The following is a 26,563-nucleotide window of genomic DNA, read 5'->3' on the forward strand; positions in this document are numbered from 1 at the left end:
GTTGGACAATAACAGAATATTTCTCTCAGCGCAAATATTCAGACACTCCTGTGTTTACGTCGATTTGCAACTAATATGCCGCCAAATAAGCCTCCTAAACCACCGAAATCGACCACAAAGTCGGACGCTCCTTCCAGCCCAGCACGACTAGCATCAGGTGCGCAGGCCAGTGGCGACTTGGCTAACTCCAGTCAAATTATCGCTGCTATCGAGGCTATGGAGGAAGATTTTGTGTCGAGATTTGATGCCCTCCTTGGCGCCATTCAAGGAATACAAGGCGAGCTGAAAGAATGATCAGGACGCACGACAGTAGCCGAGGAGATGCAAGTAATGAAGACGAAATCGCGTCCCTACGAGCTCAGTCTCATATAATGAAAACGACATTGGAGGAGCTGACGCGGAAAGTGGATGACTTGGAAAACCGGGCTCGTCGTTCGAATCTTAGACTGATCGGCCTCCCTGAAGGAAAGGAAGGGACTGATATGTGTGCTTTTCTTGAGAACATGATCCCCGAAGTGCTTGGTGAGTTCCCAAAACCATTACTTATCGAAAGGGCTCATCGAATAGGCAGTGTGCAGATGCAGTCTGACAACGGCCGACTCCCCGTGCGTCCGAGAGTGATTATAATGAAGTTTTTAAACTACGCTGATAAGGAACGAGTCATGAGAGCTGCGAGACATGCGGGCGAGATAAAACACGACGGGGTGAAGCTTCTGTTTTTTCCTGACATCTCTACTAGCCTGCGCAAACGGAGGCAGGTCTTTGATCCGGTGAAGAAACAGTTGGCCGCCCTCTCGTACCCGACACTGCGCTTCGGTGTCATTCACCCTGCCACACTGCTAATCACCCTCCAGGGAAGACGACACAAGTTCGGTAACGCATCGGAGGCAGAGAAGTTCGTCCGGCGGCTGATGGACACCGAGCGAGCTGGCACTGGTGAAGTGGCTGAATCAAGCATAGAGTAATCCCCCCTTTTCTTTTTGCTAACTGTGGCCAGTTCTAATAAGTCAACATTTTCTTGCTATTCGAGTACCTGTCAGACCATTTCTAGAATAGATTTTTTTTAGTCTCTGCCAATTTGACATCTATTATTTCAGACAGCTGGTATGATATTATAGTAATATCGGATCACGCCTCTGTTTCATTTAATTTAAATGTACCCAAAGCTTTTCGTAGGCCCACTAGATGGCGCCTTCAATCATTCTGGCTGAAGGATCCAGACTTTTTGCATTGTATTGGGGCGCAAATTGATTGTTACTTTGAAATGAATACTCATCAAACGTCGGCTGCTGTACGCTGGGATGCCTTTAAAGCATTCTTGAGAGGTCAGATGATAAGCTATACTAGCTTTAAACACAAAAGTTGGAAGAAAGAGATGGAGCAATTAGAAGAAAAGATTACAAACATTCAAACAGATTATCTTAAAAACCCCTCTGAGGCATTATTTAAAGAACTGAATGAAAATAGAGCTAAGTATAATGTACTGTCAATAAACAAGGCAACCAAAAGCCTAATGAAATTGAAACAATCTTACTATGAGCAAGGTGAAAAAGCCAGTAAGCTGTTAGCCTGGCGTATTAAGCAGTTGGAAACTGAGAGGACAATCAATACAATTACAACTGAAGAGGGTTTAGAAACTAATGACCCACAGGAAATTAACAGAACTTCAAAACATTTTACGAAAAATTATATTACACAGACTGCTCATCTACAACTATTGAAACACAAAAGGTTTTCTTAGATTCGTTAAGTTTTGCAACTCTGGATGACGATTCTGTAAAATCCCTAGATTTGGATCTAACTGCTGAGGATCTATCCCTGGCCATTTCCAGCATGAAGGGAGGAAAAAGTCCTGGACCTGATGTAATTCCCATTGAAATATATAAAGTATTTAAGGATAAACTAATACCTCCTCTACTAGATACGTATAATGAATCTTTGGTTAACGGCTCTCTCCGTCTCTTAACATGGCAGAGATCTCACTCTTGTTAAAACCAGGAAAACCATCCTCCCTGTGTACATCATACAGGCTAATCTCACTTCTTAATGATCTTAAAATTCTCTGTAAAGTGTTGGCTAAACGGCTTGAAACATTCTTGCCACAGATGGTCCACTCTGACCAGAACGGCTTTGTTCAAGGAAGACAAAGCTTTCATAATATACAAAGAGTGCTCAACATAATCTATGAAAAATCTGGTTGTCATGACACCGCCATTCTGTCTCTAGATGCCGAGAAGGCTTTTGATAGGGTGTCGTGGCAATACCTATTTGAAGTTATGCAAAGATATGGTATTAAAGGGACATTTCTTAGTTGGATTAAACTAATATATGCTGATCCACAGGCCATGGTTTTAACCAAGGGACTGACTTCCCAGCCTTTTCATCTGCTACGGGGCACAAGACAAGGCTGTCCTTTATCGCCATTGCTATTTACTCTAGCTATTAATCTACTGGCTATGGCAATTCGTAAAGATCCAAAAGTAGAGGGCATAAAGATTGGAGATGTAGATCATCGTATAGCACTTTACGCAGATGATATCTTTTTATTTTGTTCTAATTTGAAATATACATTACCCACTCTACTAGAACTGATTAAGCTATTTGGGTCCTTTGCAGGGTATAAGATTAATGATACTAAATCAGCAATTATGTTCATGAATGAAAATGAGGCACAAAATCCTCCAATACAAAGTCCTTTTCTGATTTCCCCAAAAGGCTTCACTTATCTGGGCATTAAGATTTCTCCATACGTTGATAAGATTGTTCCCGACGATTATAACCCTATGGTAGAAAAGGTAACTCAGCTTGTGAACAGATGGACAAAAATCTCTATGATAGGACGAGTGAATGTTCTTAAGATGTCAATATTACCTAAGTTTTTATACCTCTTTCAATCAATCCCACTTGCACCACCATCATCTTTTTTTCCCTCATTACGAAAGCTTTTTTCTAATTTCATATGGAACAATAGGCGCCCCAGGCTCAGGTTATCACTTCTGTATCTACCGTATGATAGAGGTGGACTACGGCTCCCAAATCTTGAGTGGTATTATTGGGCAGCTCAAATCAGGGCAGGGATGTTTTATTTTGAAAATAAGAGTCCTCAATCCTGGATTTCAATTGAATCACATCAAATCAAAATCCCTCCAAATTTATATATGTACTCTGCCAGTAAGAACATACTAACTAGCAAAACAAAAAATCCTTACCTTAAAAATACCATTTCAGTCTGGTTTAAAGTTTGTGTACATTTAGCAGAGCCTCCACAAACATTATCACAATTTTCCCCCATTTATGGCAATAATGCCTTTCAACCTGATAGGTCTGACGCAGGATTTAAATTCTGGGCATCTCTAGGTATAGACAGACCTATACGATGATAGATCTGTCTTCATGTCATTTGAAGGACTTCAATCTACGTACACAATCCCTTCCAAACACTTCTTTAAATATTTACAATTGAGAAGCTTCATCCTAAGTCGCCAAGGCTGTAGCTTACAACTACCCCTCTTTCTACTTTAGAAGAAATCATTCTCAATTTCTTACACTCCAGAGGACAGGTCTCTTTATTGTATAACCTCCTTGTCAGTAAATCCTCAGAATCATCACATAATATCCTTCAGGCTTGGAAAGCAGACTTACAGGAGGATATCACAGAGGAAGACTGGTCTGAAGCATATATTTTAGCTCAGTCACAAACCATAAATACAAATTCAAAATTACTACAATACAAATGGTTGAATAAACTATACTTAACTCCAGCCAAGCTACATCGATTTAATCCCAATATTCCAGACACTTGTTTTAAATGTAAAGCCGACAAAGGGTCTTTATTTCACTGTATGTGGGAGTGTCCACATTCCTTGTCATTTTGGAAGAAAGTGTTAAAGGTTGCTTGCCGGATCATTGAGGAAGAGGTGCCCCTTAAACCAAAACTATGCCTACTACACATCTATCCAGAAGACCTTTCCCCCTCTAAGGATATACAACATTTCCTGAATATCTGTTTTTCGGAGGCTAAGCGCTGCTTGGCCAAGGAATGGAAAACAGAGGTGTCCTGTGTTTTGGCGCAGTGGTTGAAAGGAATGTGCTTTTATTTTGCTTTGGAGAGAATTAGTTATACCACAAAAGGCAAGCTAGACAAGTTTTGGAGGATTTGGTACATATTTTGTGACTTTCTTGAAAATAATAATATTAAAGTGGAATGCTGGGATACTGTTGGAATTTGAATTTGAAATGAGCCACCCCCCCCCCCCTATTTTATTTTATTTTATTCTACTCTAATTTATTATTACTATTATTGTCATTTATTATTATTATTATTATTATTGTCATCATTAATACTATTATTATTATTATTATTGTTTTTATTACATTTAATCTGTGTAGGTATGTATTTTCCTTTTATATTATTTCAGCTTGTGCCTTGGGTTTGGGGTTGTAGTGTGTTTGTATAAAGAAGAAAACCTTAATAAAGAAATGTTTAAAAACAAAACAAAACTGTCGGTTCAAAATTTTGACTGCTCTTTGAACTCTGCTTATATTTCGTTCACAGAGCAGGAGAAAAGGTGGAGATATAAGGCACTTTTTTGGTGCTAAAAAAAGAGTAAGTTGAAACATGATGGAGTTAGGACATAGAGATGATAATACAGTCTGTATCAACTTATATTCTGTGGATGTCATAGAATCATGATATGGACATCCTGGTTAAAAAGAAAAGCTTTAATCATGACATTGTCTTAGTTGAGAATGTCTGCCAAGAAAAAAAAAACTCGGTCACAGTGTCTGGAAATTGCAACCCTTCAATTAGAATAGCGAGGTGTCAGGATGAAGCCAGTGCAAGAAAGGGCCAGTCAAGACATTGATGAGTAGACTTCTTGGGTACAGTTGACTGCAATCGGGTCTGTTTATTTGTTGTTGTTTTTTTTTCTGAAGAACCAGTTAGCTATAGCTGATCACAGTAGATGTAACACTGTTTTGTTGTCAGCTGCTGGAACAAGAAGAGCATTTTTCCAAACACTGTTAAATGTGTTCATGTGTTAATATGACAGCTTCTACTCTGCTTTAAATAAATTGATTCAGAACATGCTGTTTAACAGTGTTCACAACACCTGCATTATTTGATTAGTCGTTTTGTGCTTTGACATATTATACTGCCTGATGTAGCTGGTTTAACTCCTGGGTTTTTGTCTTAATGTTGTTTCTGTCTAGGCATAATTGCAACTTGCAGATGAACTGGATGGACAAAGCTCTTATACACTTTGACTTTCATTCATATGTGAGCTATTGAGATCCCCTAGTGGCTAAGGCCAAACCTGCAGTGTAGCAGATGCAGGCATTACCTTCATCTAAAACTTTCTTAGGCAATGCTTACTCTGGAACAGCATTACTGTGCTTTATACCATTTCAAAAATATTCTATTATTAATTTTCCCTTAAAGAATTTTTTTTCTAATGTGATAGAAAGTAAAAAAAAATATGATTTCAATCCCCCCCAGTTATGGACTGTGGGATTCCTGAGATTGCAGATCCAGATCTGATAGCCCTAACAGAGGAGAGTCCACTTACAACATACAAGCAAAATATCAGCTTCAAGTGTCTATCAGAGCACTACAAGCTGGATGGAGATGGTAAACACTGTGCAGATCTGTCTGTGTGTGTATGTGTGTATGTGTGTGTGTGTGTGTGTGTGTGTTTGTGTGTGTGTAGTCCTTCTACAAATAATGTGCTCAGAGTTACTGTCTTTATTCTTCTCTATTTTTCTCAGCTAACTTCACTTGTGATGCTAGTGGTAACTGGATATCTGAAAGAGGACAGAATTATTCCCAGAATGCACCACACTGTGTCCCAGGTATATCTACGCTCACCATCTTTATCAGTAAGGCCTACTGTATCTGCACTCACTGGCCACTATTTGAGTTCCACTTAGCTTATAGAGCCACTATACAGATGGACATAATGTAAGTGCTTCACAGAATGCAGAGTAGCATTAGCAGTGCTATAATATGAATAATTTCAGCTCATTACATGCCTGATGCAAGTCATCAGCTAATAGAACAAATAGCTCCCCCAATTCTTCTCATTTTATGTTCATTAACCATTAATAAATGTTGCTGTGCTTTGGAGCTCCACTGTGCTTCAGGAATGTCTAGTGCAGGCTCATGATTAAATGACAAAATGATCCCCATGGAGTCCAGTTAATGGTGAAGTTATCTGAGAGGGAAGATCAGTTAAAAATAAAATGTAATGACACCAGAACAGCTTTAGTAGAACAGAGATTTATCTACAATGACGACTTTCATGGCTTATAGTTTACCAGCGTTTAATAACAAATATGTAGAGGTACACACTATCTCAGGATTTAGATGTTTCATCACACGGTCATTGAAAAAGTTGGTTTTCTTCCCAAAGCTTAAATAACTCGCAAATAAGTATCAGAATTGGTACAAAATCCTGGTGTATCGCTGCAGCACAGCATTTTGCACCCAGAAGTTCTTTATTGTTGTGATGAGACATAGATTTGTTTCATAATGACACAGTTCATGATTCAAAGAGAAGTGCGTTAGAACCCTGAGTTTCCAGTCACTGGAACTGACTTTTTTTAATTAACCTCATAAATCTCTTCAGAATCATAAGTCTGTCAGTACATTCTAACACCCTTCTTCACCCATCTTTCCCCCTTTTTACACCCCCTTAATCAGTATGTATCTTTCTCTTATGTTAGTTTATGTCTAGCCTTATGCACGCTTAGTGAGGTATAACTGTATAAGTGTCTCACTTTTTGTCCCTCTCTTTCCTGTTCTCCACTTCCTTCTAACAGTATGTGGCATGAATAAACAGACCTTTTCTGCTGGAAGGGTTTTTGGAGGAGAGGATGCCAAACTGGGACAGATACCCTGGCAGCTTCTGACAAAACAACCGAATCGAGGAGGTGCCTCTTTAATTAGTGATCGCTGGGCAATTACAGCTGCTCATGTTGTGGTTGGACAGGAAACAAAAACACTGATGTTCTATGGAGGAATGATTGATAGCCTAGACCAAAATGCAGTTAAAATGGAAACTGAGAAGATCATAATTCATCCAGGCTATAAAGTGGAGAACCCATATCAAACTAATTATGATAATGACATTGCCCTGGTGAAGATGTCTGCCAGAGTGCCACTCAGCACTAATATCATGCCAGTGTGTCTACCAGAGAAGTCAAACGGGCCAGTGATGGAGGGGAAGCTGGGAACAGTCTCTGGATTTGGAGGAACATCAGAAAATCCTCTAAGGAGTAGATATTTGCAGTATGGTCATGTGAAGGAATATTCAGAAGTTCCTTGTTTTGACACCACTCTGAAGGTCACTGATAATATGTTCTGTGCTGGAGGTGATGAAGGTGTGGATACCTGTAAAGGCGATGCTGGTGGTCCACTGGTCATTCCACTGTTGGGAAGAGGGTCTCCAGAAACACCCTACAGACTCAAGGGTATCGTGTCATGGGGTCCTGCTAAATGTGGAGATACAAATTTTAAGGGCTATTACACCAAAGTGGAGAACTACCTGGACTGGATTAGAGAAACCATGGAAACTAACTAAAACCAGCTTCATCAGTGTCTCTCCTCCATAAGTAACCAAAGGTTAAATCTGAGATTTTACAACAGATGATCTGGGATCCCATCACAAACGCATTTAAATGATTCATATCGATGTTTTCTCAAAATCTGGAAATGTAGAATAGTATTTTAAAATATATTAAATGCTTTTTCAGCATTCCATTTGAGTTAATGTAAAAAATAGCACTCACTCATTACAAAACTCTTGGGATTGGGTTAAATAAAAACTTTATTATACAGAAAGCTTTTTTAGTTTGGTTTCAGTTTTTGGTCTACAAAACAGTTTAAAAACACATGCAGTGTGGAGAGATACATGCAGGGTATGGAAAAAGCACTCAAAGGTTAATTTTTTTCAGAAGTGCCATTTCCATTATTACCATTACATAAAACACATGTAAGCTGACTGATCATTTTGGATAGTACATAAAAAAGACTTATGCTTTATTCTGTAAACTTATTCTCATCACCACCAATGTAAAGAAAAGAGAGTTTCTCTAGAATGAACCATTTCACATCAAACCACTTTAAATGACTTTGTTTACACCTAAACCATTGAATTAAGCATGTTTAATTTTAATATGACCAGGAAGACGAGCTAACAAGGTCAAGAAATCAGTTTTGTTTTCAGGATGATATTAAACAGAGACATGTCAGTCGTGATGTAAAAAAAAAAAAACAAACAATTGTGCATCTGTGTTGATTATGATTAGAAATTCAGAGCTGTATAGAAATGAATTGTTTAGGATTGTTTAACATACATTTCACAAATGAACTCTTAATCCTAATCAGTATAAAAACAATATATTACCATTAATTATTGTTACTTGTAATGAATGGGTTTTTTCATTTTTATATGTCAAGTCTTCCAGAATAGTCCTAACCTTATTACTTCATTTTACTTCAGTAACAAACTTTACTGCTACTTTGTGTACCTCAGTGCATCTTTGGGCTTTATTCTTATAAATAACACTGACCTGATCAGTGCGCTGTGAGGCAATACTGTTGGTGTGGAATTTGACCCATTTTATGCAAACAGTTCCATGCATGAAAAAAAAGGTGATTTACGGGAGATGTTGTTTCTGTATCTTTCTGTACCCCTTTCTGTCTATTTCCCCTTTTCCTTGATTAATGTTTCCTGACATTTCTATTATTGACAGATAAATACTGATTTACCCAATTCTTGGAGAATTAATACTTTTTCCAGGTGAGCACCATCTTGTTAGAGTTCAGTGGTCAACTATTACTCACCCAACAGTTAGTTTAATTTTTCACAGAGACTCTCTGGCAGGTGTTTTAGGGTTACACATACACTTATTATTATTAAAATGTATTTCATGCTTTATTCTTATTTGTATTTCTATCTCTGTCTGTTATTTTTTGTGCTCTCTCTGCCCTTCTTATTCTCCTTGTTCCATCGCCAAATCAAACAAATCCTGTTTTTGCTCTGACTTTTAAACTCTCACTCTATCGCTCTCTCTCTATCTGTCAGCTGAAGAAACTTACAATTGCTGGACAGGTCCATTCAGCAATGGAGAGAATAAGTCTAATATTATGGTAAGTTTCACAGATTTGCTTTGAAGTTTGATCATTTCAAAATGTTAAAATTTGTTTGGAAATGTGGAAATCTGAATTCTATGAAATTTGGTACCAGAAGTGGCTTAATCATTGCTAAATAATCACTTTTTGCATTATTTATTGTGACTACTGTGTAGTACGTATACCATCTTATAATGATCACAGCTATAGAAGCCTTTCCTAATCATTTATGTCAGCTAACTTCAAAGAAAGTGAAGCCTCAATTACAAAGTCTGTATTTTCCTTATGCTACATTTTAGCCAGGGAATAGTCCATCTAAGCACTAGCTATCTCAATGGGATGTGAGCCAGACTCAAGTCCCTAAAGACTAATGAGAGCAGTGAGATCCAGTAGGAACCCTGAATTGGATCTGTTGGAAAGTGCTAAAGGTTAATGATGCTCTCATGCAGTTGGTATTCTCCACAATGGAAGTGTCCACCAAGCCAGTAGAGCTGACAGCACCTCACTTTTAGGTTAAGAGATCATTGTTTGTTTTAGGCAAACAACAAAATCCACATGTTAACACCTTCAATTAACACCTACAGTGCACATTTTTCAGTCCAGTTAAGTCCAGTTAAGAACAGTATAAGAAGCGGCCATAGGGCTTCTGCAGGCTGAGGAAGTGAAACTTAGAGAGGACGTGATGTGCTCTTTTGGGATCCATTTGACCTGAGAGAGAGTAAAGACCAGTCCTACAGATTATGATGGAGCCAGTGATCAGCCGCAGCGCTTTCTCACTCCTGTAAGTGGTTCTTTTTTCTAAAGGAATTCTCAAAATGTTTATTATGGGCCCCAAAGCAGTGTAATATTGTGGGTTTAGACTTTATTTTAGAGAATGATATAAAGCTGGTCTGACAGCAGTTCAGTCCAATAGAGTTGAAGCTATTTGTTTGGGGAGGGGTAAATTATGTAATTCATGCTCTTAGTCTCAGTGTCAAACATGACATGTTGTTAGTTTTAATCCAAAAGTGTGCAGTTATTGTTTTTAATACAAGATAAACTTCATGCATGATGTGCAAAGGTTTAATATCCACTTTCTGGGTCAGCAGACTAACTGCAGTTTTTATAGAATAAATGGAGCCAAACAACTCTCAAACTATATGACTGTTTTCCACACAACAGCCAAGCAGACATTACAGCTATGGGAAACCTTGCAGTGACCAAAACCAAGAAAATGAAGACTTTACATTTTCATTCATTGTATTTGTATCTACATTCTTTAAAGTAGTTCCCCTTTGTAATAATGCAACTTTACACATTCCTGGCATTTCCTCAAGCAGCTTCATGAGGGTCCACCTGAGAAGATCCAGGTACAAGATCCATGTATGAGCACTGGCTGCTGAAGAACTACTTGTTAGGAAGCATTTCAAATAGATGTTTTGTACAATTAAAATCTTTCTTTGGGGAATACATTCGTACAGAGGCATCAGCTTCACTCTTTGTCCTAGAAACAAATTTCAAGAGTTTAAGCACAAGCCTTTCAGGAAATCTTTATGATTGTGAAAAGCATGCATTCAGTCCAGTGTGTCCACTGTTGGGCTCTGCTATAGAAGAATTTTAAAACCAGTTGATGTACGCTACTGTTCAAAGGTTTGCAGTGACTTGGCTTATTAATAATTGTTATTCAGTAACAATTAGGCAGTGTGGATTGAAACTAGATGTCAACGTGTAAACTGATGATTTATTCACAAAATGAAGTATGTTGAGAGCAACAAAACATTATGATATGGCAAAATAATAGCAACTATTATTAAATAATAAACAGTTATTTATTTATGGTAATTTATTTTCACAAAACTACTATGAATAGCTATTTGTTCAGTGACATTTGGATACTGCTTTTCAATTAATTTTCAATTCAGTTAAGCATTCATGAAATAGATTTTATTATAAGTTTTTTCTCAATGCTATACAACTCTATACAATCTCGGTTATTATCAAATCTTCTAAAGTTCTGTTCAATATTTATTACTGTTTACAGCTTTCTATTAATTGTTTGAAACCCATAGAATATTAGTGATTTTATGAATATTTATAATGATTTTATCTGCAACAAAATTGGTTTTATTCTATTAAACTACTGAATTCCAAATTTTTGAAACACAGAGCTGCCTTATTGATGAAGAATTGTTGTCTTCTAAAATTGAATACAAGTGCTTGACACAAGGGATGAGCCATTACACCGTAAATGGATGTACTACTTAGTGGTACAAACTGCTGATGATGCTGCAAAGACCAGTGTAACATTAATAGCTATGTTTTTTTTATAGTCTCTAACATATATCAGAAGTAGCATCACAAACTTTGGAATTTTAGCCAAATGGATGCATATCAGTTTCAAGAATGTCCTACTGTTGCCAAACCATGAAGCCAGACTGTTTTAAGCTGAATACACAAAATCAACTAGAGCTGAGTAGGCATGCTCACGTTTCTCCTTTTAGATGTGGAACTTTCTAGCGAGACAGATCATTTCCTGAAAGAGAAGAGCTCAGAAAAGATGAAGAGGTTCTGTTCATTTTTTCTTTTGAGTTTTGTTATAAAGGTAGAGAATCTGAGTTAAGAAATCATAAGCAGGCTTATATTTCAGAAGTTATTCAATAAATGACTGGCTTCATGGTCAGTGGCTCCCTCCCGCATGCTTACATAACAAGTCAAAGGTTTGGACACACCTGATTGAATGAATTGTTTTCATAATGATAAAACCAATTTGATCTTGCATTTGGTTAAGTTGTTACCTAAATAAACATAAATAGTGTAGGCTAGGCTTTCACAACCTGTGGGCCGTGAAATATTCTTTGATGGTCCGTGGGCCTGTACTAAGGGGAAAAACATAAATAGGGAAAAGATTAACATAATTAAAAATCTATAAATTAAACATTTTACATTATCACCAGTATAAATATTAATAGAGAACTACAAATAAAAACATCACATTCTGAGACAACGCAGTCATGGGCACACGTTGCAGACAGCTAGCCAAAGTTGGGGAAGTTTCTCAGGGCGCTTTGTTTGGTGTGTACTTTGGTGATCAACTCTTTTTCTTTAGTTTGCTCCATTTTAACATGTGTGAACACTCCACCCATATTCGGGTCTGCAACAGCTGAACCTGTCCTGAAGAAACCCAAGGGTCTCAGTGTGCTTCGAACTGAACCCTGTTCAGCGCAACACTGAGGAAAACACTCTCTGTGATCAAAGAGGGGATTCATCAGTAGAGCTGGCTCTCCTTCTCTTCATTGTGCTGACTGTACAACAATGGTGCTGTACAGTCAGCTTAATGATTGTTTTAACGAGTGGCTGTTTACAGACTCTCAGCACAAGCAGCTGTTAAAAACAACAGACATAAAATAATAGAGAAGATATGCGTTTGATTTCAACTTATAGATCGCAGTGGAGCATCTTTTGACCAAGTATCAGTGACCTGAGTGGTTAAACTCATATTGCTAAACCAATGAAAAAAAAAACAGACATTAAGTAAGATTTATTATTTATTGTTGATTGTGATGACGCTAATTCAAAAGCCTGGTAAGTGGAGTGTGATTTCAATTAAATCACAAAAACCCTCAAAACTTGAGAGACATCTCAAGAATAGTTAATGTTACACCTTTGGGAAGCCAGTGGAGTATTTTCAGTGAAAACACAATGAACTGCAGCTACAAATCACAGTCCAATAATGTATCTATCATATATTTCTATTGTTTTTTCCTTTTTCACCCCATTTACTCATCACTACAACCATGTGTTTTTAAACACATTTTCTGTTTTTTAACATAGTTGCAAATTTTAAGTTGTTGTGACTTATGCTAAAATTATAAAATAGTAGACTAAAAATAATGAAAATCTTTCTATATATAGAATCTTTCTATGTGTCTAAAGTTAGACTGGTAGTGTAGGTGTGTGACAGGTAGCTTGGATGGATGCACAATTTAAAAAATATATTTTTAATCAATTTTATCCCCAAAATATCCCCAAGTGAGGTCTCCCTCTAGCACACAATGCTACCAAGCTGGGGGTGAAGGCTAGCACCTGCTTTCTCTGAGACATGCAAAACCACTGCATCTTTTCAACAGCTCAGCATGCTTGGAGGAGAACACTAACTGCCAATTCTGTTGCCTTAGAATGTTTGCTAATATCATGCTGAGTAATAGGGAGAGCGAGGGCCATTCCACCAACCCAAAGAGAGCTATATCAGTAATGCTTTATTGGACTCCTGGCCACAGATGGCTGTGGCATCACGGGAGATTAAACTTGAAATCTCATGCTCTCCTGATGATAGGACCAATGGTTGCACCACAAAGATTTCAAGAGTACAATGAAATAAGACAATCGTTTTTAGCTTCAGTGTGGCAGAAAAGCAGTGGTGGACAAAGTACACAAATCATGTACTTGAGTTAAAGTAGAGATACCCAAGATAAAATATTATTCCAGTAAAAGTAGAAGTTCCTCCCTTTAGACCTCCACTTGAGTAAAAGTACTAAAGTATTTTCATCATATGTACGTAAGTATCAAAAATGAAAATACTAAAAGATTAATTATGACCTATGACTTAATTATGAATTAAGAAGACTCTTGCTTCATTAACTCTTTTTAGTTGAGAATACACTAGTGTCACTTTTTATACACCAATATTTTAAAATATTTTCAAACAAGCAAAGTTTCAGTTTAAGATTTATTTGCAACTTAGTTACAACTTAAAGTTTAATAAAGACTTCCTTTAATCACAGGTTCATGAATGAGTTTTCTTTTACTATACTGCATCTGTAGGTCTCTGTTCATAAACATAAACTAGCAAAAACAAATTTACTATAAAATGAAATCGTGTTTGTATAAATTCAGCAAAAAGCCACATCAGTCACGACTGCATATGTGCACATATTTCTATATTTTGCTCTATTTTCACAAAGTTAGGTTAGTTCATCATTTATGTTGAATAGACTCTCCCAAAATTTTATGCTGCTGTACTGATGTTGAACTGTGTGCTGCACTGGGTTGGTATGACCAACAGGTCAAAACAGGCTCAGAACAAAGTGACAGCTGTACCCTGATTGGTGTTCTTGCTTCATGCTTCTTTCGTTTTGACACGTTACATTTTTATACACACATAAATTAAAAGGAACAACAGCGTTTGCATAATGTAGTGGAGTGAAAAGTGAGATATATGACTTTGAAATGTAGTGGAGTGAAAGTAAAATGTCACCCAAAATGGAAAAACTTCAGTAAAGTACAGGTACACGAAAAAACTACTTAAGTACAGTAATGAACTATATTTACTTAGTTTCTGTCCACCACTGAAGAAAAGACAGACAATTGCTGTAAAATGTATGTTGCATCAGGGTAATCTCTCTCTCTCTATCTCTGTCTAGTCTGTTGTGGGTGAGTGTGAGCGTGTGTGATTGTGAGGATGTGCTGTATGGGCAGGTTCAGTCTCCACTGTATCCTGATCCCTATCCAGGTGATAACCACACACAGTGGGACCTGAAAGTTCCACCTGGTTACAAAATCCAACTCACCTTCAACTATTTTGACATTGAGCCCTCTGCCGACTGCTACTATGACTCTCTTATGGTATGAACTTTTTACTGGCTTTGGTAGTTTGACTTTGTGGGAAAGTTTTGTGCTTGCTCCTGAGGATACCACGCATTAGGAGTGTAGATTTTTATCCACTTTTTATCAGTATTACTGTTGTTACCATTATCAAGTGCTATTAGATAAGATGACAAAACAATAGAACATGCATAGGCCTACACTGATACATACAGCACTTAGTAAGATTGTGGACTAGATAAAAAAATAAAAAAATATGACACATATTTTTTCTATATTTAGGTGTAATCCATACATCCATAATCCATCCTCTTTACACCTATAATAGCACATTGGTACTATTAAAAATAAGATTTTTGAACGTTGCATTCTTCATTGTTGCTGTTGGAATAAAACCTTGTATCTCCATTTTTGTCATTTTTCACTTAATTAATTACATTAATGACCACTTAGTTTAATTTACATTATGACCACTTTCACTTTTGGTACACATTTGCTGCCTACTGAATACATTTAGAACTGCAGTAACGAACTACTTAAAATTATGCTGAATTATGAAATGTAGATGTGGTTGTTTTTAAAGGTGATTCTATTCTATTACTATGATTAGTATTTGAAGCCTGTAATTTCAGGCCTCATGGTGCAACACACAACAGCAGCACATTACACAGGACTACAGATGACATGAAAAAATTCACTCATTTTGAATTTGATGCCTGCAACACATTCCAAAGAATTTGAGACAGAGGCAACAGAAGACTGGGAAAGTTGAGGAATGCTCAAAAAACACCTGTTTGGAACATTCCACAGGTGAACAGTTTAATTGGAAACAGGTGAGTGTCATGATTGGGTATGAAGGGAGCATCCCTGAAAGGCTCAGTCGTTCACAAGCTAGGATGGGGCGAGGTTCACCACTTTGTGAACAACTGCGTGAGCAAATAATCCGACAGTTTAAGAACAACGTTTCTCAATGTGCAATTGCAAGGAATTTAGGGATTTCATCATCTACAGTCCATAATATCATCAAAAGATTCAGAGAATCTGGAGAAATCTCTGCAAGTAAGCGGCAAGGTGACCTTCGATCCCTCAGGCAGCACTGCATTAAAAACCGACATGATTCTGTAATGGATATTACCACATGGGCTCAGGAACACTTCAGAAAACCACTGTCAGTGAACACAGTTCGTCGCTCCATCTACAAGTGCAAGTTAAAACTCTGCCATGCAAAGCGAAAGCCAAACATCAACACCCAGAAACGCCGCCGCCTTCTCTGGGCCCGAGCTCATCTGAGATGGACTGACATAAAGTGGAAAAGTGTCCTGTGCTCTGACGAGCCCAGATTTCAAATAGTTTTTGGAAATCATGGACTTCGTGTCCTCCAGACCAAAGAGGAAAAGGACTGTCCGGATTGTTATCAGCGCAAAGTTCAAAAGCCAGCATCTCTGATGGTGTGGGGGTGTGTAAGTGCCCATTGCATGGGTAACTTGCACATCTGTGAAGGCACCATTAATGCTGAAAGGTACATACAGGTTTTGGAGCAACATATGCTGCCATCCAAGCAACGTCTTTTACAGGGACGTCCTGCTTATTTCAGCAAGACAATGCCAAGCCACATTCTACACGTGTTACAATGGTGTGGCTTCATAGTAAAAGAGTGCAGGTACTAGACTGGCCTGCCTGCAGTCCAGACCTGTCTCCCACTGAAAATGCGTGGCACATTATGAAGTGCAAAATACGACAACGGAGACCCCGGACTGTTGAGCAACTGAAGTTGTACATCAAGCAAGAATGGGAAAGAACTCCACCTACAAAGCTTCAACAATTAGTGTCCTCAGTTCCCAAACACTTATTGAATGTTGTTAAAAGGAAAGGTGATGTGACCACAGTGGTAAACATGCCCCTGTCCCAACTTCTTTGGAACGTGTTACAGGCATCAAGTTCAAAATGACTGAATATTTGCAAAAAACAATAAAGTTTATCCGATTGAACGTTAAATATCTTGTCTTTGTAGTGTATTCAATTGAATATAGGTTGAAAAGGATTTGCAAATCATCGTATCAACTTCATTGGAATTGGGGTTGTAGATTTTGGCATGGACACAATAACAAAGTGAATGTAGATCTGGACAGAGCATCGTGTCTCTGGTGTGTTTTGGCAGCTTTATTACTGCAGAAAAGGAACTGAGAGTTGAAGCACTTTTCTGCTCTGCTGTAAATCTGCTGACTCTTTTATAAGCTATTTTGGAGTTCATTTTCATTTCTCTTTTGTGATCAAGGTTTTGTATGGTAGGAAAGTTTTGGGGAAGTTTTGTGGCCAAAGGTCCACAGATGCACACCACCCTGGCAACAAGCCCATCTTGTCGCCTGGCAATCATCTCCAGCTGGTGTTTGTGACAGATGACTCAAATCCGGGACCTCAAATGCACCTCGGCTTCTCTGCCTTCTACCAGGCTGTTGGTATGCTATAAAACAGCATGGCATAAGACATTAGTGTTCAGTTTGCAAGTCAGTTGCATCATTGTGGTACTTTTTCAAATACACATTGTCCCAAAGTTGCTGTAAAGAGATCCAGGTCCACACCCCTAATGAGATGAAAACAAACTTAGTTGGCTGTGGAAAATTACTTATGATTATGCAATTGCTGTTGTGAATGTGTAATGAGCTCTTATGCCATGACCTTGTGTGCTTGTTTATCCAGATGTGGATGAGTGTTCCTCTCCTGTTCCTTCGGAGGACTCTGATCCGCCCTGTTCTCAAATCTGCCTCAACACTCTGGGCTCCTACATGTGTGCTTGTAACCATGGCTACCAGCTGCAGGCCGATGGGCGTACTTGCGTGTGTAAGTGATGTCTCTTTTGAAACCTCTGCCACAGTTTTTTTAAGCTCAGCAACAGCTCATCAAAATGCTCATCTATGCAGTACACAGTGGCCCCAAAAAGTTTGGACATTTGTGCTATACATATATAAAAAAAACATTTGTTTCCTAACACAAGTTCATTGTGCCAGGCAGCAAAATGTCAAATCAAGTAGCATTTATTTTAAAGCTGCACTATGTATGTTTTTTTTGTTGAAATTTAAAAAAATAGCATTACTGAGAGAAAAGCACACAAAAAAATGGTGTTTGTGTGCTGCTTGTAAATCAAATTATTTAAAATATTTGGATATTGTGGAAGTTTTTGCACCACATATTAACATATTAACATTACACACACAGGCTTAGAAAAGTCCAGCTTGATGTTTAGGTCTCAAATTTAAATCAGCATTATACTGATCAAGATATGATGACAATATTTACTTACATCCTTTGAAGACACGTTCTTCTCCAAGTTTTGACTTGTTAGTTCTTTTTGAATATTTCAACATTCTCGGAATCATCAGATTCATCCACTTGGGGAAGCAGAACCAACACTACAAAATGTTATTTATCACGTTGCGTTCACTTACACATTTCCACCATAGAGGTCCCCAAATCTCCAAATCTTACATAGTGTAGCTTTAAATACACATTTCAAAGACTTATTTCCTTTTTGGCAAAGTATTCTTTCAAAAGCAGCTGGTGTGTTTGCAGTTTGTTATTGTTTGAGAAACGTCTTCACAGACAGGTTTGCATGCACAATGCCTTTGTACACTTCTGAGCTCATGATCCCATCACTGAACACAATTGTAAGGAAAACAGCCCCTGTGCCTTACTGAAGCCTCAGTGAAGTCTGGTAGACATTTTTAATTCTTTTTCAGGCTTCCTCCACACAGAAAGTGCTAAAAAGTAATTTTCTCTGAAACAAATATTGTCATACTGAAGGTTAAATAGTTAAGTAGTCCAAATACTGTTGATGGCCACTGTATATAATCATACCTATCTCTCTAGTGTATTACTGTAGAGCCCATGTGTCAAACACAAGTCCTGCGAAAGTATTTGTTTTCTATTAATATTAGCTTGTTTCACAATGTGCTGCACTACAGTCCCCAGCATGCACTGCAATGTAATGTGCATTCCGACTCTCCTACCTACATTAATTAAAAATGAAATAAATATTTTTTTTTCCTCTGGCTCCAGATTTTATGAGATATTTTAATATGGTTGAGTTTGATACCCCTGCTATAGAAAGTGTTAACAATTTAAAATGGTGTTGTGATTCCTCTCCATAGTGGATTGTGGAGGGGGTGTTTACAAGGAGTCTGAGGGGACCTTGTCCAGCCCGGGATATCCAAACATTTCACCCCGGGGACTGGACTGCGTCTACAACATCTCTGTGCAGCCTGGCTTTGAAGTCACACTCAACTTTACCCACAATTTTCACATTGAGCAGATCTACAACAAGGGACACTTCTGCCTCTTCCACTGGCTGCTGGTAAGATACAATGATCATTGATTTGGTTTGTTTTATTTTTTTTAATGTGTTTGTGTCTGTAAAAACCAGCCCCATTCAGTAGATTCACTAGAAAGCAAAGTTCTTGAGAGGAGGATCTTTGCTACTGGTTCGTGTGAGTATAGTGAGGGAAATAGGTTTCTCTTCCAATAATTCTACATATTGCCATGAGTGGACAGAAATAGGTTTTTGCAGAAATGTGTGGCAAGACATTTTATAGGATGTCACAGTATCAGTTCTCCTTATTTGGCTCTTTTAGGATATGTGAGCTCAGGGAGGTCTTCTAAACTGTGTGTTAACATGTACGCTCTATTAACCTCATCTACCTAAAAAGTGGTCTCACACTGTTTTCAAACCACCCAAATTATATTTCTCTGGAGGTATTTTGACAAGATCTTAAAAGAGCTGATAAACATGTAGGACAAACAAGCAACTCATTTAGAAGACCACCAGCTTATTAGTCTGAGGTTTACACTTGTAGATGCTGATTTGATGTAGGCCTCTCCATGACCTCTCCATGGAAACTGTTTGCCCTCTCAGATCTTCACCTACATGTATGTGATGTCTTCATTAATGATCATAGCATATTTTGCATCAAAACTAAATAGCACAGCCCTGTTTTTTTATTTGGCCAATATGACCCATGAACAGTACATCCATTACTAAGTAGCAAACAGAACACAAAGGTTAATTAAGGAATGATCCAATGCAAATCAAATTCATACTAAAGCAACAATAATAACTCAAGACTCCTCGAGGGAGGAAATGCCATGTGTAGAAATGATTTAGTTGGTACTCTGAGTACTGATGACATTATCTCAAGGGTTGTTAAATCACAGAAAGCTGTAAATTGTGCAAGAGTTAAGGTAAAGGGGGCAGCGCACAGCAACCACATATGCTTGATGTATTACTCTGAATGCAGTAGGTCTACGCACAGCAGCAGGATCAAGAGATGAGCTGCACTGTACACCACACCAAAGGCAGCAGGGCAAAACATGGTGTTTAAAAAAAAAAAGCAGCTGGCTGAGTGACAAAATGCAATTAGGCGACTGACTAAAATTACTTAAAAATGAATTAAGATACTTCTTCTGTTTCTTGTGTTGTATGTTCAGTTTGTTTTGATGGTGACGATATTTGTACTGCTTTGTGACTGGTTACGTCTCAGACTTCGGAGCTTCTGTATTTTATGCAAAAAGAATCCCAAAAACAGGGCAACATAATCTTCAGTTCTTGTGTTGATAAATGCTGGATGTAGTATAGGTTCCACTGCAGTACTGAGTACTTAAGTAGATTTTCATCCTGTTTCTTTTGTATTTCTATTCAAGTTCTTTTGGGGAAGATACTTTTACTTGTGTAATTATTTTGTGCAAGTATCAATAATTTACAGCTTCAGTAGCTGCAGCCTCAGATAGCAGTATTTATTAGCTAACATCTCTGATGAACATCCGGCTGTTTTCATGCCCAGTTCATTCCAAAAAAGAACCGCACCACCGTTTTTGTGATGTTGTATCTCTTATTTTTGGTTTGGAGGGGGTATTGCGAGGGCTAAAGAGGACTAAATTACACACGTGGGTGTTTGTTTATTGATAATTTTTGCAGGGTTGCAAGCGTGGTGGGGCAAATGCCCATTCACCATTGTTGTTCTGATGGCCTTGCTATACACTAACTCACACACACACACCTTCTAAGGTGCTACTCCTTCTGGGTCATGGTGGGTGCTGGAGCCTATCCCAGCTGTAATTGGGCGAAAAGCAGGATACACCCTGCCAGGTTGCCAGTCCATCACAAGGCAGACAGACAGATATATTCACTCACACCTGGGGGCAATTTAGCAAATGTCCAAACAGCCTGACTTCATGTCTTTGGACTGTGGGAGGAAACTGGAGAACCCGGAGGAAACCCACACAGACGCAGGGAGAACATGCAAACTCCATACAGAGACGACCATGGTCACATGGCCAGGGAATCAAACCCAGGCCCTCCTTGCTGTGAGGTGTCAGCGCTACCCACCACGCCACCATGCCACCTGCTATACACTCTACAAGTCAATTTGTATGTACATACCAAGTTGTACTTTTGTAATTGTAGTATTTCTGGGTGTCATTTTTTCAGGTAACTGTCCCAGGTAAAAAACCCATGAAGTACTGCGGTAAGAAAAGCCCTGGTGTCATCCACACAGGCTCCCACAATGTGCAGCTGGAGTACCATACGGACAGCGCAGGACAGAGCCGCGGCTGGAGCCTCCACTACACCACCCAGAGTGAGCAGGCTGAGCACAGGAGGAGATTAACCAGTCAGCAAGAACACTTTAGAAAAGCTGCACTGTAAAAAATGTTTCATCATTAAAAAAAATTAACTGGTTTTATTCAGCTTAAATACTTTCACAGTAAATAACATTACTTAATTAAGTTGTTTCTACATAAAGTAAATTTTCAAGATTAAACATATGAACCTTTTGTAGCTAAGAGACACAGACAGTGGCTCATGATGTTTGTGAGAGAGAGAGAGAGAGAGAGAGAGAGAGAGAGAGAGAGATACAGTGAAAAGCTAAAAGGTTTATCCAAACAGTCATAATGATTAATGTTCATTTATTGAATTTGCATTGATGAACTGTATTTCAGCAGGTGGTATCATTGCTCAGGTAAGTCAGGCTGAACAGCATGATTAAGATGTTTTTCATCTGTTTTGAAGGGGTGGAGTGTAAACTGGAAAAGAGTATCAGCAATGGAAGAGTGACCCCAGATTTCCCCCAGTACTTCTACAGGGACTACATCCATGTGCGCTGTGACCAGGGATACAAACTCATGATGGTGAGAGGAGATCCTGCATAAGTCAGAGTTGGTGTTTTCTCCACTCTATATATCATCTGTTGATAACCTGTTTTTCCTCTGCTTTTCTTTTCCTTTCTCATCACCTTCTTTTTTCCTGCCTTCTCTACCCCACTCTCCTCTCTTGCTCTGTTTCAGGGTGGGAAGGAGATCAAGAGTTTTAAGTCCATGTGCCAGCATAATGGGAAGTGGCACTTGCCTTTACCAGAGTGCAAGAGTAAGCGAGCATAAGTACAAGCTCCACTGGTACTGAATGTACACAGGCCAAAAGTATGGAAGCTAGCAGTGGCTTTTTTTGCAAGCAATGAATTGTTTTTTTATTTATTTACTATTACGTCAATTTATCAACAAACAACACAAGACAGCATGCTTATCATTATCTAGATTTAGCCAAATATGTTTATTTCCCTCAAAATAAATATTCCCATGGTTCTCTTACTCTAATGCAGTGGTGTCCAGTCTTATCCACAAAGGGAGAATGTGGCTATAGGTTTTCACTCAAAACAAGCTGGAGCACACCTTATACCACTTGTTCAATCAGTTGGTTTGGTCTTTAAACTACTGAGCAGGTGATCTCCTGCTTTGTTGGAATGAATACCTGCAGCCACACCAGCCCTTTCTGGATATGATGGGATACCCCTGCTCTAATGTATTAGTCAGTACTGTGCAAAAGCCTTCTGAGACAAGATATATAAAGTTAGTTATCTGGGCAATGGGTGTTTATTTATTCAAAAACATTATCATTAGACTACATACAAACAAAAATGCATAAATTGTGATTTGATGTGTGTCAGTGAGTTTTTCTAACCATTTCCAGACCTTTCTTTAAAGAAGTCCGGTTACATAAATTACCATGCAATACAGGCTTCAGCTAATCAGTTCAGCTAATCAGAGGCTGGAGTGCAGCAAGAAGTCAGGAACCAAACCTAGGATTTTATAACTGTATTCTTCTAATCAACACAGTAACTTTTAAATATTAGCTGTTTCAAACCAATATTGTATTTGTAGTTATTTGTATTTAGTCTAATATTATACAGTGTTTTACTGACAATTTCTGCCAAGATAAATAGTAATAAACTATTTGTTAACTGCCTAAGAATGCTTGCCTTCATGCTTGTAGTTGATAACAATGAACATTCTTTTAAAAAAAAACTTAATGTAGTACACCTCATTCAGTTCATCTTAATACATAGTTTAAGTGGGAAGTTCAGAATCTGCATAATTCAGTGGAGACTGACTAAAATTTCTTTATGGGGTGGTGACAGGAACCAAGGGTCTTAATGTCTACAGTGCAAAAATAGCCCTTTTATTTATTCTCAAGAAAGACAGTGAATCAATGTCAGTTCTGATGCTGATGCTGATGATAATAAAATAGTGGTTAATCTAAAAAAGTATTCTTTCTTTGAGTACTATTTTGCCTTATTTTTTTTACATAGCAAATTGTGGCTTCCAATCCTTTGGCCTGTAATATACCTTAGTGATCTCTGAATATTGACTGTCTCACTGATACACAGTACATTTACTTGTCCTGGTCACTGTGTTTATGTTTTGTGTAACGCTCTTTACAGTCCTAGACTGCGGAGATCCCAACCCTCTGTTGAACGGTGGTGTCAGGTTTCTCTCCGGCTCTAACAACGAGTACCAGTCAGTCATCCAGTACCACTGCAATGAACCCTTCTATGCATTCAGAACTACTCACTCTGGTAAGAAACACTACTGAGTAGTTAAAGTCAACACATTTAACACTGATCTCAGATTTGTAGCACTTTCATACAGTTGGACTGTTTTACTACTTGCTGCTCTGTTTTTCTCTTTTGTAGTAAAGTTCACATGTGCTGCAGACCGGCGGTGGAGAGCAAATGACAACAATGCCATAATCCCTCTATGTTATCCAGGTAACATTTTCATCAGTCCCAATGCTGCTTGTATGATGGCCTTATTTATCTCTTTCAAACACTTGTTCAAATCCTTTTTTGCTATCCAAACCTAATTGCTGATGCCCTGCTAAAGTCTCTTCTTAAAACTTCATAACACCTAAAATATACATAATTGGACAAGCAGTGTTTATGTAGATGTATAAGGCCTAAAGGGTGACCACTACAGATGTGGCACTTGAAATATTAAAGAAATACCTACCGTAGACTAGTGAAACTGTTCTTTCCTCTGCCTTTATAAAAGGGTGAACATCAATAGCATGTCAGAAAATTGAAATGTTTAAAAATGATTACTGAAGCAATTGTGGTGCTTTGTATCAATGACACTTTGTCCCTGTTTAGTTTTAACCTTATAAGTGTGTGTCTGGGGTGTGTGTGTGTGTGTGTGTTTACAGTGTGTGGTCGTCCTACTGTTGACCTCTCCAAGCGTGACAGGGTGTTGGGAGGGAAGACAGCTCCAGCAAACTCGTTCCCCTGGCAGGTCTTCCTCAGGTCAGGAGGTCGAGGTGGAGCGAGCATCATTGGGGACCGGTGGCTCATGACTGCAGCCCACAATCTGGAGCATGTGAAATTCGCTCAAGAAAAAGTGCAGGTACAAACATTAAGTCTGCCAAACTGTCTGGTTACTGATGAGAGTCTGATGACTTAGTTTGCTTTAGATTAATTCTTTTGAGCCGGATTTGTCGCAATTACTATTCAGTCTTTGGCTCATATAATCCAAACAAATAATGAAGTATATCATATTTGTTGGTGTGTGATTTTATGAAATTTTGATGCCTACATGCTTTTATCCTCTTTTTCGCAGGTGTATGTTGGAAACATCCATGTCAGTGAACTTGTGAAGTCCCCATCACTTGCTATTGCATCGTTACATGTTCACCCAGGTTACAAGAACAACAACTTGAGGACAAATTTTGATAATGACATCGCCTTGATCAAGCTAAACTCTCCAATCACATTTAACATGAATGTTATGCCAGTGTGTCTGCCTGAACGGGACACTGAGCTCAATGGCACTGGGTAAGAGTCTGTCTCAGCTTTGCTTTCAGTTTCCCTTCCTCAGTTTATACAGGGAATATCAGTAACGATCTTGGGCCAATATCAGCAGAAAATGCTAGATTGCATATCTGAGGGAAAATAGACTAAATGCTATGCAATCCTCTAACAAATCTAGCCTGAAAGAGCATTTACTCATATTGTGTGACATTTTTAGCTGTGTACTTCTTCCTATGGGATCATAGTGATCATGGTATAAACAATGCAAATATATCTTCAAAAGTACAACAATGGTTTTAAGGTCCAACTGTGTCACTTACATAGGTTTTCCCAGTGGAAAGGTATGTATTTGTACCTTTTCATAACCTATTGTTTTAATTTTTTTAAATGACCATACACAGTAGACAGTATTTCTATATCCAAGTTCATTTCATGCTTTGTTTTTGCAAAGAAGTATTTGAAAGCAAGATAGGAATTCTCAAGTCTTTTGCAAACTGATGTCAGATGTTTAATTTCCTGGTTTCAGCTTGGTTTCAGGATTTGGACTGACTGAAGATTCACTAACGGCTGACACACTCAGATATATCAGACTCCCTGTTGTGGAACAAGACAAGTGCCACAGATCCATAGAGACTGAGAGAAAGAACCGCCATGATGTGGCTCCGCTGACAGGCAACATGTTCTGTGCGGGTCTCCCTGAGGGGGGGAAGGACACCTGCTCTGGGGACAGTGGCTCGGCTTTTGTAATGAAGGATGATGAGACGTACTGGGTGGCAGGCATCGTTAGCTGGGGAGTGGATTGCGGCCAACCAGGGAAGTACGGCATTTACACCCGCGTGGCAAAGTACCTAAACTGGATACAGAAAACCATGGATGAAAATCAGTAACGGGAGAGCACATCTATGTGCATCCAAACGTGATATTAATGGGCAGTGTATTACATACATGTTAATTGCTGTGATCATATTTGACTGTTTTTCCAAAATTATTCTACAGCTTGCCTGTGAGGAAACAGCTAAGAGCTAACTGCATGATATTCACTCTGTGCCTGGCCTATAAACTCATGCTAAACATATGGAGAAATAAAACCAAATTTATTAACTGTTATTCATTTTTTTTCCTTGTCAGATATCAGGATGACACCATTTCAGTAATCTTGCATTGTTTTAATGTTCGAGTTTACTCTGCCCTGCTAGGGGAATCATTTTTCTTCAGGCAATTTTGTACTAACATGGTGAGAAGAGGTTCTGATTAAGTCAGGGGTCAGAGAGCTCTGTATTATGTTAACTCATTAAGTACATTAACTAGGTTAAATAACCAGCTCTTAATATGCTGAGTCAGACATGTTACAGTAGGCAAAACATAAAACTTCCCAGAGCATAGCACCCCCAGGACTTTGGGATCTACTGGTGTCATTACAAGCTCACACGTTTACACAGCAGGTAAAAGCGGTCCAAATCCGATTTCTTTCCTCATATGTGATCAATTCCGACTTGAGACGCTTCCATACGTGGTACTGAAATCCGATCCGTATCCGATCTGCGGCGGTGCGACTCAGTCTGAGCAGCCAGGTCGGAATTCATGCGGCTTTTACATCAACTCGACATTCGTCATAACCTCGCGCTGCTGAGGCTCATAAATATCCAGGCTGGTGTTTCTGTACCAAAAAACCAGAAGCGACTCATCGCAGCCGCTCCGAGTTTGAAGAGGCTTTGAACGAGCCGAA

The 26,563-nt window shown here is 38.6% G+C and overlaps 2 protein-coding genes across 3 annotated transcripts in view; both read left to right on the plus strand.

The window, feature by feature from the left end:
• LOC108443671 (complement C1s subcomponent-like) overlaps nt 1–7,840 on the plus strand; it is a 32,881-nt gene extending 25,041 nt beyond the window's left edge. Inside the window, exon 11 of the mRNA XM_037537101.1 lies at nt 6,820–7,840. Coding sequence (XP_037392998.1) covers nt 6,820–7,580 — 761 coding nt within the window. The 3' untranslated portion in view covers nt 7,581–7,840. The remainder of the gene's footprint in view (nt 1–6,819) is intronic.
• Nucleotides 7,841–8,721: 881 nt separating this feature from the next.
• LOC108414196 (complement C1r-A subcomponent-like) lies at nt 8,722–25,944 on the plus strand. Of its 2 annotated transcripts, XM_017687004.2 has the most exons (14): nt 8,722–8,801; nt 9,087–9,151; nt 14,533–14,734; nt 16,989–17,169; nt 17,411–17,551; nt 18,859–19,061; nt 21,192–21,339; nt 21,771–21,889; nt 22,046–22,124; nt 23,476–23,610; nt 23,728–23,802; nt 24,237–24,433; nt 24,647–24,861; nt 25,364–25,944. In XM_017687004.2, exons 2-14 carry the CDS (start codon nt 9,126–9,128, stop codon nt 25,722–25,724), a joined length of 2,082 nt encoding a protein of 693 aa, XP_017542493.1. In that variant the 5' UTR covers nt 8,722–8,801; nt 9,087–9,125; the 3' UTR covers nt 25,725–25,944. The 2 variants fall into 2 exon arrangements, with proteins under 2 accessions (XP_017542493.1, XP_017542492.1); XM_017687003.2 differs by lacking the exons at nt 8,722–8,801; nt 9,087–9,151 and adding an exon at nt 9,793–9,914.
• Nucleotides 25,945–26,563: the final 619 nt, after the last annotated feature.

This window comes from Pygocentrus nattereri, chromosome 3 (genome assembly GCF_015220715.1).
Source record: "Pygocentrus nattereri isolate fPygNat1 chromosome 3, fPygNat1.pri, whole genome shotgun sequence".
In the NCBI taxonomy this organism is placed as follows: Eukaryota; Metazoa; Chordata; class Actinopteri; order Characiformes; family Serrasalmidae; genus Pygocentrus; species Pygocentrus nattereri.

Coding starts and splice junctions, on each gene's coding strand:
- LOC108414196 (XM_017687003.2), top strand. CDS start 9,874: ATGATGGAGCCAGTGATCAGCCGCAGCGCTTTCTCACTCCT. Junction 23,611..23,727: donor ATTCAGAACTACTCACTCTG/GTAAGAAACACT, acceptor TCTCTTTTGTAG/TAAAGTTCACATGTGCTGCA. Junction 24,862..25,363: donor ACTGAGCTCAATGGCACTGG/GTAAGAGTCTGT, acceptor TCCTGGTTTCAG/CTTGGTTTCAGGATTTGGAC.